Source organism: Nilaparvata lugens, chromosome 3 (assembly GCF_014356525.2).
Source record: "Nilaparvata lugens isolate BPH chromosome 3, ASM1435652v1, whole genome shotgun sequence".
Classification (NCBI taxonomy): Eukaryota; Metazoa; Arthropoda; class Insecta; order Hemiptera; family Delphacidae; genus Nilaparvata; species Nilaparvata lugens.
In genome coordinates, this window is record NC_052506.1 from 33,852,421 (window position 1) to 33,871,874 (window position 19,454).

Genomic DNA, 19,454 nt, shown 5'->3' on the forward strand with positions numbered 1-19,454 from the left:
TTGTGGCAAGAGTGGTTGCTGCAGCAGGTGCCATTCAAGATGATGAAAATGCTTTTATAGCAGTTCGACGGTCCATGATTGAAAGGTGCAGACTGTGTAATCAAGTTGAAGGACGGCATTTTGAGCAATTGCTGCATTAGTATCAGTGAACCGATTTGAGTGAAATTGATATTTTTCAATGTAAAATAAAATTTGGAGGAAAGTTATTCTTGTATATTTCTGTAATAAGAACGGTTTTCATGAAATTATAAAAAAAATTAATATTGATCTTTAAATGGTGAAAAGTGGTCATGCATGCAGTACGAAAAAAATTAATTTCTCTGTTATTCTTCGACCAATCTTAATAAATTAGGTATCATTGGAATCGTGAAAAAATTTGCTAACTTTTTTGTCTCTTGTAAATTTTCTGTAAAATGGACGGTTTTCGAGATATTCGCCATCAAAAATTTAAAATGGCCGCCATTTTGAAAAATTTCAACGAAAAATTTTTTTTTATTTTTTATAGTTGAGTCTTTATAGCATAAATATTCATGCCAAATTTCAGATCAATACAACATTTCGTTCTTGAGATAAAAATTTTTAAGTGAAAAAAACAAAATGTCAGCTATAAGGATAACCGCTGAGTTTTGGACACTTCAAATATGACATTTGTAGTCTCCTAGCATCCAGGTACAATACCCTAAAATTCTCGACACTACTTCTGAAACACCCTGTATAATATAAATTAAGGAATTAACAAAGGAATAGTTCAAGTATGTAACATGATATAAATTATATCACAAAGGAATTACGGTGATCAGTGGTATTAAGGAATCACAGTTCATCTCTTGTGTATGTTGTTATTTTTTTGAGATCACTTGGTCGCCATTGCAGATTTTTCCAGAACTGTGCCCTCTTATCGATGGGCTTCTTATCCATCTTGATTTTTCCTCCTTCGATGTGATAGTATTCCATGTTATTTGCTGACGATGGAGTCCACTTCACAATCTTTGTTTTCGGTCTGTCGCGATAGTTCTCAGTTTCTTTTGGAGTTGGATTGCTGTTGAACAAGACAAGGTTGAAAGTGGAGTATAAAAGGCAAATACATTAGGATCCCTAAATTGTCCATTTCTAAAAATAAAATATATAGATCATGTATATTCCAACTGCATACTCATACTCTAGACTATACAATTACTACTGAATATGGCAACTTGATTTGTTTGAATAGTAAGAGTCCCCGTAGTTCCAGCATTACTCTTTTCATAAAATGTAATTTGGAAGTAGAAAAAAAACGAGAAACTTCAAGTTAGTCAAATAAACATGATAAGCTAGTCAAATAGAAATTGTGTTGACCTTCATACTTAATTGCTAAAGCTTATTGTTAATTGTGTTTGAAGGGACGGATTCAAGGATCCAAAGGTTCTAAGAACCCCACACGTCAACCGAAGCTTATTTTGTTCACTAGAAGTATGTTAGTTAGGCAAACCAATACATGTGTCCTTTACAAGATCCAGGAATTTTTCCCTATACTAACATTTCATTCATCACCTGGTTGCAATCCTTGTCGCAATCCAGTGTGATATGCTTGGCAGTCTCATCAGACTGATTAGTGAGTTCCACTCCTGGCCTTCTTTGTAGGTCCTTCCGCTGAGGAAGGAGCGGCCAAGTTGCCTCTAGGGCGCCCGGCCACACTTGTCTCAGCCTCTTGACCCACATTTGTGCCTGGTTTTTCACCCATCATTGGTCTCTTGGGTATTTCCTTTTTGCCCCTCCGAAACTTCGCAGGGGCCCACATTTGTGCCTGGAGTTTCGCCCATCTCTGGTCTCTTGGGTTTTTCTTTTTCCTCTTCGCAACTGCCCTGATGGGGCAGATCCCTTGGGTTTGAAGGCAAGGCAACTTGTGGAGTTGCCTTGAGGTCCATTTTAGTCGCCTCCTATGACAAGCATGGATACTGTGGCTGTGGCTTTTCAACACATTTTTGAGTACGATGATCGACTCAAAGCTCCCCCAACCCACAGGGGGCTGCTAAAGCTTGGTAAATTTATTGTAAATGATGTAGGCTATCACAAAATTAATAGGATTGTCAATCGAGATTGATTAAACCAAAATTATCATTGTTAATGGGAGGTAAAACCATGATCGCTACCACAATTTCCAATTGGACATTTCCAATTCATGTTTGGCATTCCTTATTCCTTGTTATGTGTATAGTGCCCTTATCTCATCTTCCATTGACATATTATGTAATATAATATAAATTAAGCAAGTATATATAATATAAATTAATATTAATATAATATTAATTAATATTAATATAATATAAATTAAGGTTCAAGTATGTAACATGATATAAATTATATCACAGAGGAATTACGGTTTAAGAATATTCTTTAATGACTTTGATACTCCCAATACGGAATCAATTGCTATATATGCCCTCTGGAATACCAAAATAACTTATCTTCAAGTTCTGTTATTCAACAACAATGTTTACTTTTGTGGCAAATATTATTTTCACCTTAATTTTACCTGAAACCCAGCTATCCTGAAATATTTCTCATAACTAGCTGAATCAAGATTGATGATTATAGTAGAATACAAGAATCTTACCCGAAAGTAGCAAAATTGGTGTAGAATGTCAACATCTCTTCTCTCATATTCTTGTCTGCAACGGAAAGCCCTTTTGTCCTATCCACAGCGGATTTCATTGGGAAAAGGAAATTCAGATCATCGCCATGATTAACACCTGAAATGTGAGAAAATGATAATCTATTAGTTGACAAAGGGTTAAGCTCAAAACTTTTTTTAAAAATTCGCAATATCTAAGAGTTGGTAATTACCCAGACAAAAGCTGAGCTCATGTAGAAATAATTCTAAAAAAAAACAAAACTTAATAATATCAAACTTTAATGGGATAGACACATTTTAAAGCTTTTTGAGCATTATTAAATTCGATTTTATTCTATTCATTTGTAACATGGTGTACAAATACTTGAAATGATTTTGTAGTATTCTATCCTATGCTGATCTGATATTAAAAAAAACTTCTGACATGAGATTGATATACAGGGTCACTCCCCAGAAAACCACCTAAAACGGTTTCCTGTAGTAAATCCCTTATTCACGATTAGGATCCTCCTCTCTTCATCAATCTTCTCAGTACTCACGCACAAGTCTAAAGTGAGAATCATCCTCAGAAGCACTAATATTGTGCCATGTTAACATACAAGTCGTTATTAATAAGAATAATTAATTCAATGTATATCGAAATAAAGTTTATCAGCATGAATAGAGTAATCCAATTCACGCCAACAACCTTCCACAATATTCTTCTATAAAAATAGTGACTAATCGCACAATGAAAAAATCAAGTGAATTAAACAAATTGCCTTTTGTATAAGTCAATAAAGTTCTTGGAAGCTACTCAATCCTAACAAATTTGAGTCTCAGGACCAGGTTTTACATTTCCAGCAGAACGTTATACTGAGAACTAGATGAGAATCATGGTTTCATAATTACCCAGGTACTCGGTCGAATTCGATAGTTTAAAGCTTGAACTGTATTCACTTGTGTGAGCGAACAGGTAGAGATAGACAGGCCCAGGTCCCTTGTGGAGTCTCACAAACGAGAAAGAGCATTGACTAACCCAGCAATCAGTGTACAACTGGCAAAGACAAAGTAACAGCTTCATATAAAGTCATCACAATTATTCTTATTGAATGTATCAAACATGTGTTTCAGGCAAAACAAATTGTTTCCATCACAAGTTAAAGGTACTGTCCTAGTACCTACCTAGCTTTCCACTAGAGAATATCATCAATTTGAAATATGCTTATCAATTACTAAATAAATAAATAATATTAACTGTCTCATTATTCCGGCTAGTTGTACGTAAATCCAATAATATTCAACCACCATGGAAATACATCATATAGCGGAACCAATGAATGAAACAATTGGGCTCAATGACGTAATTCTACGGAGGTTGAATTCAATTGTATTTTCGTGAAACTGGTCAATTAATTCAGTTCATGTGTCATTCAATAGTCAATAGGTACCGGTATCAAATTCAAATTTTTGAAAACTCTAATTGCGAGAATGAAGTTATAAGTTATCAGATTTCACTAATCAATGATTCCTTGAAAAGGACTTTTATCCTTTACAAATCAGTATCAAAATTAATATTACATTCAGCTAATGAAAAATTTATATTCAACAATGCTTTTTGATTGTTAAATTAAAAAATGGAATTTATGTTTATAGGTTTTCAAAAATAATAAAATTGAAAGGGCTAAATGTGAGCATAACATTGGTACTTCATGTAGTATGCAAATAAAAAATGAATCGTGATCTTACCACATAACAGTGTAAAACCGTTGTTTTTCTAAAATTGATTATTACTAGTGGTATTTGCAAAAACTAACTTCAGAAAAACGTTGAAACGGCAACGGTGGTTCACGGAATAGTATTCAGTAGTTGAGCTCACAAATTCGAATTCAGATACCACTCTAAATATTTGGATATTAATTATCGAACCCCTGCTTTTCAAAGTACATAAAATTACAATATATGCATATATCTGTCCGGACATACGAGAAAAAACAAAAAAAAAGACCAAAGCCGGCTGCCAATCCGAACATAACTTGTTGCTCGACTGCACCAGAAAACCACTCACAGCCGACGACAAGCATCAATCACAGAGGGCAGCACCATGCATTAACTGCTCGAACGCGCCAAGATTCAAATGGCCACAGCAATTACTATAGCATAAAATCTAATCTTGAACTTGTACTAGAGAGCATGTTTTTCGCTCATAAAAAGCATTAATAATCAACTAGTTATAACATCAAAATCGAATATTGCATTGAATTAGAAAACATTCAATACATTAATAAATAATCAATATTTAAAATTATGATAACTTTAAATTTTCTTACATCTCCTAAATCAGGTAGAACTTCTTTTGTGATATTTTTGCTTCCAAAGTAGAACTTTTTTATCTCGCTTGTAATTTGACTTGGATTCTTGGCAGTGTGGTCATACAGCAGAGAAATTGGAGCCAAATTATCAAAGTCATTGTTGAGGTCATCCAAATAGTTTTTCTGTCCTTCCTTACCAGACATGAACACTGAAAAAAATTCATTTATTTATGTAACAAACAACACTGATGTGAAAACATTGGTACTGTAGATAAAATGATAATAATTATGATTATAAGTCCAGAAATGAAGATTAGAAAAACAGGAGTCAAAACTTATTTTGTTGAACCTGTATGTTTGAAAACCCATATTATATATAATATTCAGGTCCATTTTCACACAAATTGATTTTCATTGAATACGACATTGAAGTCACATGAATCCTTGACTTATTTCATTTACCTTTCGTGATTGAATTAAGTATATTATAATAATCGTATAACATATTGATTCACCTTAAAGGTTGAACAATTTCTCAAATAATCAAATCTACACTTTAATGAAAAATCAGCATATTTATAGTGAAATACTAATGAGGAAGGAAGTAATCGTATATTCCCCAATTCAATATTATATCCTAACTTTTTGGCCTAATAGAATGAAGTTGAGCCCGAAATTTCAAAATGAGAATCTTTTTTTATTTCAATACCATAATAACAAAATGCAACTATTAATATTCTGTATATAATTTTTCGCCACACTGCACAGAAAGCAGCTGTTTTCCAGTCCCTACGTAGATCTGAAAGACATTGTTTGCAGACGACTCTCGTCTGACGTCAGAACACGTTTCTTTCCGGCCTAGGCCGGAAAGAGTACTCTTTCAGCCGCTAACATGGAACTAAGAAAGGTGATCAAAAAATAGCTGATCAAAAAACTTTTCATTATTTGTGTTCATTATTCAATAATTAAAACATTTATAATAATATCATCTTATTGTCATTTGAAAGAATAAAAACATAAACTCAACTAAGAAAGTATAAACTCAACCTCCCACATAATTGAACATCATCTTTTAGGTTATTTAGACAAATCAGAATAAAAAATAAAAATACTTGGACAATTTCCTGATATTCAGATTACCTCAGATGTGCTAGAGCTATCACCTTCCACTTCTGCTTTCGGAAGTGCTTAGTAAACAACTATTATTATAAACAACTATATATTGAGAATATATATATATATATATATATATACATATATATATATATATATATATATATTATATATATATATATATATATATATATATATATATATATATATATGTAAGAAGCTGGTTGCTCTACATTCACGCTTCTTCTTTCTAATCATATGAACCATATGACTTGTTAATATCTCTAATTGTTAATGTTGTTTATCAAACTAACAGCAGAGCTGATGAGAGAATCATTGAATGTTCATATTTGTACAGTTTAAGATTTATTGAGATTTATATTATAATTGACATTAAAATCGATTTTCTAAAGTAAATGAAAATCTTTCGTCAATTATTCATTTTAAGTAATATGTGCGAAGTAAGATCATTATAAATCGATTTTTTTGTTCAACATGCCGAAAAAAGTTAAGAGTGAATTTTCAATTGATATTGATAGGAAATTTGTTTTGGAAAAATTCTCGGGGAAAATTGGACAAAATGCAAAATTCTGGCTGGAAGATTTTGAGAAAGAATGTATCCGTTACAATATCCACAACGATGAAGAAAAAATAACATGTTTAAGACTATTTTTAGAAGGGAGTTCTGAAGATTGGTATACTTCCAAAAAATATAAATTAGGATTGAAAAATTGGAATTTGTGGTCAAAAACATTTCTCCAAACTTTTTCTAATAAAGGCTGGTCAAATGTGAGATATGCATATTCATTCAAATACATTGAAAATTTTGGATCTATGCTTGATTATGCTTTGAAGAAGGAACGATTATTGCTTGAATGTGAGAGAACTATGACAGATGAATCTAGAATCTCACATTGTTGTGGGACTACCAGTTCATATTCAGAATAGATTAGATAAGGAAAATATCGAGACCACAGAAGATCTGATGAATGAGATTCAAAAATATGATTCATTCACAAACTCAAACGGACATAGTCATATAAATAGCCAGAAAAAAGACTCAACCAAGATGGAAGAGATAAGAAGAAAGAAGACTCCTTGTTCTGTATGTACAGCCTTGGAAAACCAAATCGCTTTCATCCTGCAGAGATCTGTAGGAATAAAATAAAACAGTGAATTTCACAACCTGTGAGGAAAATACACTCGATGTTGATAACTCAAAAAAACTGAATAAGCCGGCGTGTAAGTTCATTCCATTGATTACAGTTAATGTACTAGTTGATAAAAAGAAGATTGTAAAAGGGGTTTATGACAGTGGCTCAAATATCACTCTAATAAATCAGAAAATTGTTGATGAGCTGAAGACAAAACTTATGAACGACCATAACCTTAACATTGCAATGATCTTTGATTTCTTCCAAATTGCAGGAATGCGCTCGTGGACAATTATGTTGTTAAATAAGTCTGTGATCCACTTTTTTGCTATGGGACCTTAACCTAACTTAACTTAACTGAACTTAACCTTAACCTTAACCAAAACCTTGATGCGGTTTATAAAGAAGGGTTCAAGCTGAAATTGGAAAAATGTAACTTTGCAAGGAGTTCAATTAAATATTTGGGACACATAATTGAAAATAACTCAGTCCGTCCACTCACTGACAATCTCAAAGCAATTGAAAAGAGACAAACAACCGAAAACCAAGAAGAATGTACGCCAGTCTAAGGGCAAAATAAATGTCTATTATAAATACATAGACGAGAATGCGGCAGTGAAAGTTCTAGAACCTTTACAGCACAATCTACTGAGGAAGGACATACCTGACATCTGGTCAGAGACATGTGATAAAGCTTTCCAAAACGTGAAGAAATATTTATGTTCTAGTCCCGTATTACAAATTTATGATTATGAAAAACCAGTATTCATTTTCACCGATGCCAGTGGAGAGGGATTTGGAGCTGTACTGAAACAACCAAAAGAAAATAATGAGCTTCATCCAGTAGCATATTTTTTAAAAAAACTGAGCCCTGCTCAAAAGAAGAAAAAAGCTATTTATCTGGAATGTATGGCTATAAAAGAGACAATTATGTATTGGCAATATTGGTTGATAGGACGGAAGTTTACAGTGATCACAGACCACAAACCATTGGAGAATCTCAGAGTGAAAGCACGAACCGATGAAGAATGGGAGATCTTGTATACTACTATCGCAATATGATTTCACATTGATATATAGCCCAGGAAAAGGAAATGTTGAAGCAGATACTTTATCAAGAAATCCAGTTTTAGAGCACTTTGAAGGAAATGAAGACATTTTAACAGTTGTGAATTTGATATCTATACAAGAAATAAAAGACGATCAAGAAAAAAACAAAGAAGCAATAATGAATAATAGGAATGTTGAATATAAAGAGGAAATATTCTACAAATGTATGAAAGGAAACAAAAGAATCTTCCTTTCTCAAGAAAAGGGTAAAGAATTGATTGAGAAAATTCATTTTCAACTAGGACATATCGGAACTCACCACACACTATTACACATACGTCCACATTACTACTTTTCCAACATGGATGAAATGGTCAAGCGCTATTGTGATTCGTGTCATATATGTAAGAAGAATAAAACAAGAAGAGGTCGCTCAATAGGATTACTTTCACAATTGGGTCCAGCTAGTGAACCGTATGAGATCATGTCGATAGATACTGTTGGAGGGTTGGTGGAAACAACTCAACAAAACGATACCTACACATATTGGTCGATCACTTCTCTAGATATGCATTCACTTCAAGCTCTAGCGGTCAAACTACTAAAGAATACATTCGTTTGCTAGATCCTATCTTACAAAACCATTCTGTCAAGATCCTATTAGCTGATCAATATGCGTCTATCAAATCAAAAAAGTTTAGAGATTACCTACTCGAAAAAGGTGTTACAATGGTTACAGCGGCTAAACCAGACATTGGTGAATCGTATTAGATGCAAAGTGAATAGTCCAGAAGGAAGAACGCAGACGTGGTCGAAAATAGCGGAAAGTTGCACATCAGAATACAACAAGACAATCCATAGCACTACTAAATTTACACCAAGATATCTGCTATTGGGAGAGGATTTGGAAATAATACCATCACAACTGAGGAAAAAACGAAACTTACAAATAGACAGAGAAGAAGCAATAAAAAATTCCAATTTAAACCACAAACGGAACAAACTGAGATGTGATAAGAACAGAAGAATATATGGTTTCAAGGAAAAAGAACTAGTGTATATAGAAAAAGGGAACAAGTTGAATAGAAATAAATTAGATGAAGTTAGAAGTGGACCGTTCCCCATTATAAGAAGAATATCAAACTCAATGTATGAAGTGGCCTGCGGAATCAATGGGAGTGAACCAATCATCTGTCACTCAAGCAAATTGACACCTTCGAGGAAGTTTCTCGTTCAAGGAGGGGAGATGTAAGAAGCTGGTTGCTCTACATTCACGCTTCTTCTTTCTAATCATATGAACCATATGACTTGTTAATAATTTACTAATGTTGTTTATCAAACTAACAGCAGAGCTGATGAGAGAATCATTGAATGTTCATATTTGTACAGTTTAAGATTTATTGAGATTTATATTATAATTGACATTAAAATCGATTTTCTAAAGTAAATGAAAATCTTTCGTCAATTATTCATTTTAAGTAATATGTGCGAAGTAAGATCATTATATATATATATAAGAATAATCGGCCTACGGCCTCGGACATGAAAACCGATTTCGAGCCGGAAAAATCTCATTTTCTGCTCTAGGTGCGAAATATACTATAGCTGGTGGTGGCCTGGTGGTGAGGGAGACGACATCTAACGACAATCTTCTAAATGAATTTTTAAATCTGATTGTTGTTAATAAAAACTCACTGGCTATCCTGAATGCAGATTCTTGAGATGTGAATCCCAGCATTGTTGGCAGTTTGGTAGGTGTCGTGTAGGGGTCAACGGTTAGAAAGGCATCCTTGACACCAACTGGCTCTATAACTGGTGTGAATGTGGTCAAAGGATCCATGTCCCATTCCTGAAAAAACAGTAACAAATGAATTTCTTAAAAATGGATCGACACAAAATTGTTAAAACCACAAATACTTTGGTAAAAGCAGTCTAATAATTTCATCTAAATATGCTAGCTTGTTTTCTTACTTATTGAAGCAAGAAGTAATCATTTTATTAGTCGTCAATATTTACAAAGAAATAAATAGACATCGTCAGGTTCTCATAGGATTGTTCTTAAACTTTTATAATAAGTTGTAAAATCCTTACATTTTTTGTAAATCACTTATATATGCTGTCTTGTTTTAAAGGGAAAGTTTCATTCCCATAATATTGCATTTACTTTAATCATTAGGTGGAGAAAATTCTATAAATTATAAATTCAACCAGTTTTCAGAGGTATTGTAGATTTCTTCCATGATAATACAATAATACAATGTTACGTATTTTTCTACTAGGAGTAAAAAGTAAATTCGTATGGCTTTTGTTGGTGGGGAGTCCCTTGCGGGAAGGTCCCACCGCCTGAATATATAATTTAAGCCGTCAATGGGCCTTACGACTGTCATACTTCAGCCGGGACCGACAGTTTAACGTGCTCATCCGATAACACGGGAGTGATCTGGTTAAAAAACTTTTGGTATTGAGAGGGTTTGAACCCGGGATCTCTGTGCTGCTACGCAAGCACTCTATCCACTAGACCACGGATCACTCCTTCTACTAGGATAGTTTCATTCATAAAAACCTTGAGGTTTTATGTTGTCTTGGTAGTTGTAAGTTGAGTTGAAATGATTCCTTCCTATTGAGTTTCATGATTTATTTAATTATCTGTATCTGAGAATTTGGTAAGATTGGCTTACATGTCAGATTGAATCATTTTCCAATGTTCTAATTTTCAATTTTCAAATTTTCATCATCAAGCTAGTTTTTATCATTGAAATCTTGATCATTGATAATCAGGTCAAGTTTTTTTCATTAAACTATAATAAATTAATCATAAGCTTGTACTTGAATCGGAATAAATACTTGTAAGGCAGTTTATCACGTGAGGAACTGTGCCAACAAAAATTATAATAGATGTCTGATGAAAGTGAGCAGCATTTATTATCCGAAAACATACTCTTCTGAATTAATTGGTAGAAATATCTATTAGTAAAGTGTTGAATTAAAAAAATAGATAGGTTAAATTAGTGTTTTAAAGATGAATTTGATGCGTTCATAGTTTTTAATTGTCAATAGATGGTCCAGGAAATATGCGATGTACGATGAATCACACAAAATCCCATATTCTTTCCATCTTCCATTTTAGGATGAATATCAGCTAAGGAAAATTAAACAAAAGTAAATTATTCTGTCATTCTTCAGTAATTAATGATGCGATATGAACAACTCTCTTTCATGAGGTGAATAATTTTTTCCCAACATTTTCCAGTTTCTTAATGGTAGGGGACTGATTTATTTGTATAGGTATTCTAAAGAATCATTATCTACAACTGGTACTAATCAACTACACTTCAACTCCAAACTACCGTATTAAGCATGATTGACCTGTTTATTAGGCTACAGCTGGTAACTTTAGATGCTAAATCATATTATCACAACATGATCTTGAATCATGATCATCTTTCCGTTCTACGGTAGCCGCTTGGCCGGCAAGTACGAAAACATAGGTCTGTAAAATGGATTAGCCCCCCTATTAAAATTTATGGTCAGAAACAATCCCCAATATGCACACAACATATTCCCTAAGTTTCATGCCGTTCAGTCAAGTAGTTCCTAAGTCTATAGGGAACAAACTAACACACAAACAGACATTCATTTTTATATATAGATGATTGTGCTCATAATTGTGGCTTCGATGACGTTGTTCATAATTTTTTTCACTGTAAGCCGAGTGCCATTACATAGACGTGTTTGGTTTATGTTCAATAACATAATGACTACTCAACCAACCATTAACTGCAGATTATGAGGTGGAAACCCAGTCAATTCCAGTGAATTCAAAAATTCAACCTGAGGCCGCACTGCTGGATGTTTAAACACAGAACAGTCATTTTGTTTTTAGTCGGGGCGTTTAGAATAAAATACATTGGCGGTCATGGAGCAGCACACACTCTTGTCTACTATCTACCGACAGGTGTTTTTTCTGAGCTGGTTTTTATTTCTGAGTGTGGCCAGCTCACAAATCTTCTCCGATAAGGATTACATGTAAACTTTGACGGACCGTAGGAAAGAGTCCTGAAGTCGGATTATAAATTTGATAGGCAATAAACCTGGTCCTGAACATAACGAAAACAACTAAAAAATCATCAAATTCGGTGCACACATAAAAAGGTTATTGAACGTCAAAATTTGAGGCTCGATTTTTATTTATATAGTATTCGTATAATGATCCAAGATGAATTTTACCTGTTTTTAACCATTAACTCTATAACATAAATGGATTGTTTATTAGAATTATTATTAATTGCTATTAAGTCCCTAATTGGTATTTTCACTATGGACATTGGGAACAGAGCCAGATAATATTATGAAAGTTCGAACCTGGGACTTTTTCCTTCATCTAACTGATTTCTAATTTTCGTGTAGTTGAGAAGTTGATATTGTGGTGATTATTCATATCAAATAAAAAGACTGAGAAATTGTCAAAACCACAAATCTGTCCCTTAATCTTTTTATTCAATATGATTTTTTCATGTATGTTTGCTTTGGAAGTATTCGTCAATAAAATGTCTATACAAGTATCATAACAACATTTGAGTAGTTTGTAACTACAAACAGATCCTTACTACAATAGCTCCACACCATTCTTCATCCGTTGATGCGGGCTCACATTCAGCCAATTAGTCCTTTATCATAGTAGACTACAATTTAAATAGGAAATATAAAATTGATCTCTTCCTTGACGTCACTTATTTTGTTATTCATGATCTTCCATATCATTTTCTATTGTCGGAAAAATGGATTCCTTTGCACCATTATCACACATCTACGATAACCCACACAACAACCGCTTTTCAATGGTATAGGCCTACTCGTAGAACCTGTTCCTTTTAGACCTCTACTCATAGAAATAGCCTACTGTATTTCTAAAATGATCTTCATCTTTAATAATACTTGATTGCATAATATGTGCATAAATTAATGAATGCATTAGCTAGGTACTCTAACCTATTTACTCATTCATTAATTATAATAAACAATTAGTTAGTCCTATGTAAAGTAGTGAAATAGTCTCAAACCTCTTGATTCCTGAAATGCATCTCTTTGTATGTTATTGAATAAGGCAATAGTTGATACACTGAGATTCACTTTATTGTCAGCACTAAACTGTCAGCATTATTAGCATCAATGTTCTTGCTCAACCAATTTTGACAGTTTAAAGTGCCTACATAACCTAATTTTGACTGTTTTTATCAAATTCAGGGAGAGAAACAGTTTTGGGTTTATCCTGTTTATTCTCTCCCAATCATTAATTTGATATTGTGATTGTGGAATTAAATAAATAAATTCACTCGTACCTGATACAACAACATAGAAGAAGTAGAATATTTTGTTTCTACATTCCTACTCCATTTGAGATAGATGATAGATAGATGTCATTGATGATAGAAAGAGAAGATAAGTAATTTGGAAGCATACCAGGAACTCGGTTTTAAGGTGTATGAGGAGGTAGGCGGGAATATTCCTGAGGCACTCGACGAGCAGAGCGGATGGCTCGGCCGGGCAGCCGACCAGTGTTGCCAACTTTCTGGTGCGCTTGGCAATGACGCCGGGGGCACTCAGCGCCCAAGGGCAGTGCGCGGTGCCGCTCATCGGTATGCCTCTGTGAAATAGACCTGCAACCATACGAGTACAACGTTAATAGAAACAATGCCAATATTAAAAGCTTACTCAAATTTTAATTAATTCCTTCTACAATCGGCCATCTCTAATGAAAATCGACCATACAAAACTTTAACCAAAATTTCAAGCAGTCTACTTTTCCATTGGTTTTTCTGTTATGCAACTTCAGTCAGAACCTCCAATCATTTTACTTATTAATAGATTCTGAGCATAGATGTCTCAATATCTATGTAATATAGACTGCTCAGTCATGGGAAAAATGTTGGAATTGGATCATTGTGTGGAGAATAATTGAGTTCTACATACGCATGCGCTTTGTTTCTCTCGCAATCTGTTTTGCACTATCCGGCAGTGCAGCCCACCTGACTTTCTCTTCACTATCCGACCTTTTTCTTGTGATAGATTTTGGAATCTATTTAAACACACTGTAACAAAAACTTCGCATTGCTCACCCATTCAAGACTACATGAATACTTGAGGGTGCCTATAGAGGCCACGTTTAGTGCCCCACTTGTTCAATGAAAACATCTACTATGGGAAATATTCTTAAATTCCAAATTTGAATACTGAACATTATGTTGTTATGATATCAAAGGCTGAAAAATTAAATATGATGACTAATGCCTAGTCCACATGTTGGTAAAGGTGCAATTCCTTACGAAAGCCAATGAAGGCCAGCGCTAACAAACCACCCATCCACACACTGGCGCTGGTCGAAATTGGCCTTGATTGGGCCAACATGTGGCTGCGACATCATATTGTTTTACCTTGACTGAGAGGCGAGACCATATGATAGTGCACACTCGCTCCACCCGCACTCTGCCCAAATATTGTCACCGAGTCAGGGTTGCCACCGAAAGCAGCAATATTCTCCTTCACCCATTTCAAAGCCAACGATTGATCTTTCAGGCCGAAATTCCCTGGCAATTCAACGTCTTCCGTACTGGCGAATCCTGTAATTCACAAAAATCTTTTTATAATCGATTTCCATTTCAATTTATCAAAATCAATTTCTGTCTGTACTGTTGCGGCTGACAAGTTAGTATCACCTCTCACTGAATAGGGTTGATTGCAGTCTGATTTCTTATTTTTTACTAACTTTATCTCAAATTCAGATTCTAAATTCTCAATTAGCTATTTATATTCAAATTCTTTTGGGTATTTGAATTTAAATCCCAAATAAAATAGGGTATTTAATTAAATACCCAGTTTTCTATAACACTCTGGTTTTATCAACAACTCAGAGTAAAATAATGCCAGTACCTATTCTGTTCACCAAAGTTTCGGGTTGACTGATTTATAATGAGGTATTATTAGTGACATTCTATCACCGAAAATGTAAATAATCAGGCCGAATGTGAATATAGTGTCTCTTTTTTAGGGCTATTTGTAATATGAATATAAATACAAATCTCAATACCCTTTTCTTTATTATTTTATCTCAAAATAAAATAAAATAATTCAAAAAAGGGTACTGTGATTTGTATTTCTATTTATAAATATAGTGTATTCAGTACATTCATTGCATTGACATTTTCAAAATCAATGTTCCGGCTATTGAGTATCATATTCAATATTAATAAGTCGAAAGATTGATATTGAATATGGTTTTACCAAGCGCTCCCAATCTGTAGTTCAGAGTAACCAGCACAATATCTTTATCCAAGAGATAATCAGGCTCGTAAATGACTTCGTTGCCTGTGCCTCCTTCGAATCCACCTCCATGAATGAACACCATCACAGGGTATTTTTTGGGCTTGGCTGACTGTAAAAACACAATCACAAATTCATACTTTTATCATGTGAGCTATTAGCCAATTTGGAGTCAATTACTATTATTATTATCGAAGTTCTCTTTAAACAGGCAGGATGTAAATTTAGTTAATTAAATACAGAAATTTCAAGATTAACAAAAACTATCTGTGTTTGACCTCAGAAAAATATTTTTTCTTAGAATATCTATATTATATTCCAATATAATGTGTTATCATATATTAATATAATTTAACAATTGATATATTAATATAATTGTTTAATTATATCAATATCGTATCAGATATTACATTTTTTCAATCAAATATTGAAAAAATACATTCGATGAGGTAGGTCCAAAGTTATTCAACAAAAACATTATGAAATCATTCAACTGTTTTAAAATAGACGGAAGCGGTTGGCTCTGTGTCGCTCTGACAATTTATCATCTTTACGAAAATTTGAGATGTATGCAGACCAAAAATTAAAAATCTGGTGTAGCGATCAAATGTTTTATAGCTCCAGGCTGAGTACTGTCTCTGAAGAAAGTGAATCAACACTGCTTTCCGAATGAGATAATATCAAGATGTTTTTATTTAGTAAATAATTGTTCCAACACTGTTCGTCCTCATCGTTTTAAACTAAAAACTCATTCAATAGTCATGGAGTTTTGGTAAAATTTGCGTTGTGATATGAGAGACGCTTTGCGCTGCTCAGGGTCAGTCTAGTTGTATCTTAAACTCTTGAATTGTTGTAATGAAGTAGAGAGTTCGAGACACTTACACTGGGTGTGTAGACATTCAAGTAGAGGCAGTCTTCTTCCCCATCTTCATCCGCATTGTTTGGGTTCCAAACACTTTTCTGCAAACAAATGGAGCCCTCCTTTACAGCACTTCTCACTCCTTCCCATTTTCTAAAAGGTACTGGACTCTGTAAAAGCATCACGTTTCTTATTTATCCATGAAATTAATACAATGAACAGACCGACTGAATTCATAATTTATATTCTTCCAAATTTCAATAAAGTTTGCTATGAAAATAGCAAAGTTTGATGTAGGCTACAGTGGTTAACTATTTTTATAAATGGTGTTTTTTAGGTGATAGTATTTTTTATTACATCAATATAGAATGTATAGTTAAATTCTATAATCATATTATATTATTCTATAATCCTTTAATTCTAAGCACGTCTAATCAAGAACAGGTCACGTAGGCCTACTGATTATTTTAAAGTGGATATGAGATAATCATTGTCAATCTTAATTAAATTAACCCACAAAAATAATATTTCTAAACGCTTATAACTTACTTAATTTACTTTGTAATACACAAATTCCTGAATAATTCAATGGTATAAAAAATGAAAATATGAATTTTCAGGAGAAGCTACATTCAAATTATTCTATAACTGCAGCAGAAATTACTTGATTTTTTACAGTCCTATCATCAATTGTCAGCAAAGAGGATAGACTTCTCTAAAATGCAGAGCAAACATGTATTTGAAAGATAATCTGAAGAGTTGTAAAAATGAAGTTCATCAAGTGAATGACCTATGACCTCAATTTGAATTAATCACTCAATTCAATTTTTATCATTACACATGCTTTTATATGTTTTTTTTAGTTTGAGAATAAATTTCACATCATTCTAAGATTAAAAAGATCTTTTGTATGAATGAAATTGAAGATTTCATTTCAGATCAACATTGATTTTTCTCTAAGAATAATTAAAAAACTTCACCTTTTTCTTGTTTGACTCTGCTACTAATCCCACTTTAATTTATAATTTAGATTTCTCACTTTTAATCTCTTAAGTTGTCTTAAAAAATCAACAATATAGATAAATAAATCTATGGGCTTCTGTGTGAAATGTTAAACTTTGGAGATATTTGAAACATAAATGGATTTTTTGTGTAGCATGGATTGCAGCCCAATGTAGAAGAAATTCCAGGTCAGATATAAGAGTCGTTTTTTCTAAGTTCCGTGGTTTTTCCTGTGGTTTCACGTTTCAACAGCCAAAATATTCAATTACGTTTTTGAATTGTATGCTTTCGTTCCTTTATTTTATTCATCTATAATGAAATATTCAAGATGAAGCTAAAATAAGATTTTTTAACAAATAAAAAAGTATTAAAGAGCTTATAGCTGAGGAATGGAACAGTTTGATGGAATGATATTTATCATTATTTGTTTTTGATAATTTGTTGAAATATTCAGAGTTGGAATAATTCCTTTATAGGCTCAACGCTCCACTGTACACACCTTTTCATATAGGCCTATATATTTTTTTTTCTTCCCTAGGTTTCTGTTATATTTACTTAGTAATCTATCCTCTGAGAGCATTAATGTGCGAGTCAGCTATCTTATTTATGTTTATTACTGGGATTTGAGCCATTACATGACTTGAAAGTTTTCAAACCTACGTTCTACTGCACTAACCTTGAAGCGGAGTTCTTCAACAGGTGGTTTGGCGTAGGGAATACCTAAATAGGCTTCAAACTGTCGGCCGAATTCAGACTTTTTGAACAATCCTTTGAGAGTGCCCTGAGGAGATGTCACTTGTTGGGCTATGACTGAAGGCACTAAAATACACACAAACAATTGATACATCATTGTTGACAAATTTATCTTGATCTTAGGTTAAAATAACATGTCCGGCGTTAACCGGTTTGTAAATAATTTTCGGCTATCTGCTGCTGCTACTCAGCTCCAATATGTACTGTCGGGAAACTTGTATTGTAGAAATTCCTACCACTCATGCGCTGTGTGGAATAGATTGTAGCAGACTAATTGCAGCACAGATAAGAGGAGTTTTATTGGTATTGATTTCTGTCATCTTCCTGTAGATCTTTTTGCAGTTTAAGGCTCAACTCACACTTACGCGACTCAGTCGAGAGCATGTGTTTTCAAATAGTGACACTCGGACCAGTCGATTCGAGTCTCCCGCGACGTCTCCATTTGAAAACACATGCTCTCGACTAGAGTCGAGTCTCTTCTCGACCTGATTCGTGTAGGTGTGAGTTGATCCTTAACCTAGCGCCGCAGTGCAGAATGGTTTCTCACAGCTTGGCGTTGTTGTCATTTGAGATGGATGTCTGGCTTGGAAGTGTTACGGCCGCATTGCAGGATGACTGTTAACGGTTGCCGGAAGATCAACAGCTGGGTTTTTTTTGTTATTTTTCGTGATAGAGAAGGGTTTTTTTTGTTATTTTTCGTGATAGAGAAATTCTGATTGCAGATTCGTTCTCAGCGACCCCAATTTTAGCCTGAAGACTCGGAATGTCAACAATGTTTTTAAATAATCATGAAAAGTCATTAATATGATAGTAGTACACCACATTTCTGGAAACGTTTTACTGGTGACTGGAGTTATTATTGATCATAGGTAACACAAAAATCAAAATAATCGTGAGAAAGAAAACTGCTGATGAACGCAAATAAGACCGCCACTCCATTGTTCTATTGTCTCGGCTGCTTGGCTGAGCCTGGCTGGAGGGATCAAATAACCGACTGGATTGATCTTTCGTCTGTCCGCTAGGCGGAACTACGCCGACCACTGTTTACTTGATACTTGTATCAGTTGTCTCTGATTATACTTTTTCATCTATGTAACTTCGGGAGAGAAAAATAGCATACGGTAGTATATAGGTAATATTATTGAGTCACTCCTGTTTTAATCTCCCATTGTTTCAGATGATAGAATTCATAATTGATTGTTAAATTCATATAAATTAATATATAATTTTTCCAATTCTAAAACTAAAAGTTTTGGAAACTATTTAATGAATTGAACATACCCTCCTGAATTTATTTTCTGGAC

The 19,454-nt window shown here is 33.7% G+C and overlaps 1 protein-coding gene across 1 annotated transcript; it reads right to left on the minus strand.

The window, feature by feature from the left end:
- Positions 1 to 673: 673 nt before the first annotated feature.
- Positions 674 to 18,355, minus strand: LOC120350401 (venom carboxylesterase-6-like). The gene is made up of 10 exons (XM_039423582.1): positions 18,074 to 18,355; positions 16,419 to 16,565; positions 15,498 to 15,648; positions 14,651 to 14,836; positions 13,680 to 13,876; positions 9,915 to 10,068; positions 4,921 to 5,111; positions 3,503 to 3,647; positions 2,594 to 2,729; positions 674 to 1,039 (listed from the first exon to the last, which is right to left on the minus strand). Exons 1-10 carry the CDS (start codon positions 18,245 to 18,247, stop codon positions 814 to 816), a joined length of 1,707 nt encoding a protein of 568 aa, XP_039279516.1. The 5' UTR covers positions 18,248 to 18,355; the 3' UTR covers positions 674 to 813.
- Positions 18,356 to 19,454: the final 1,099 nt, after the last annotated feature.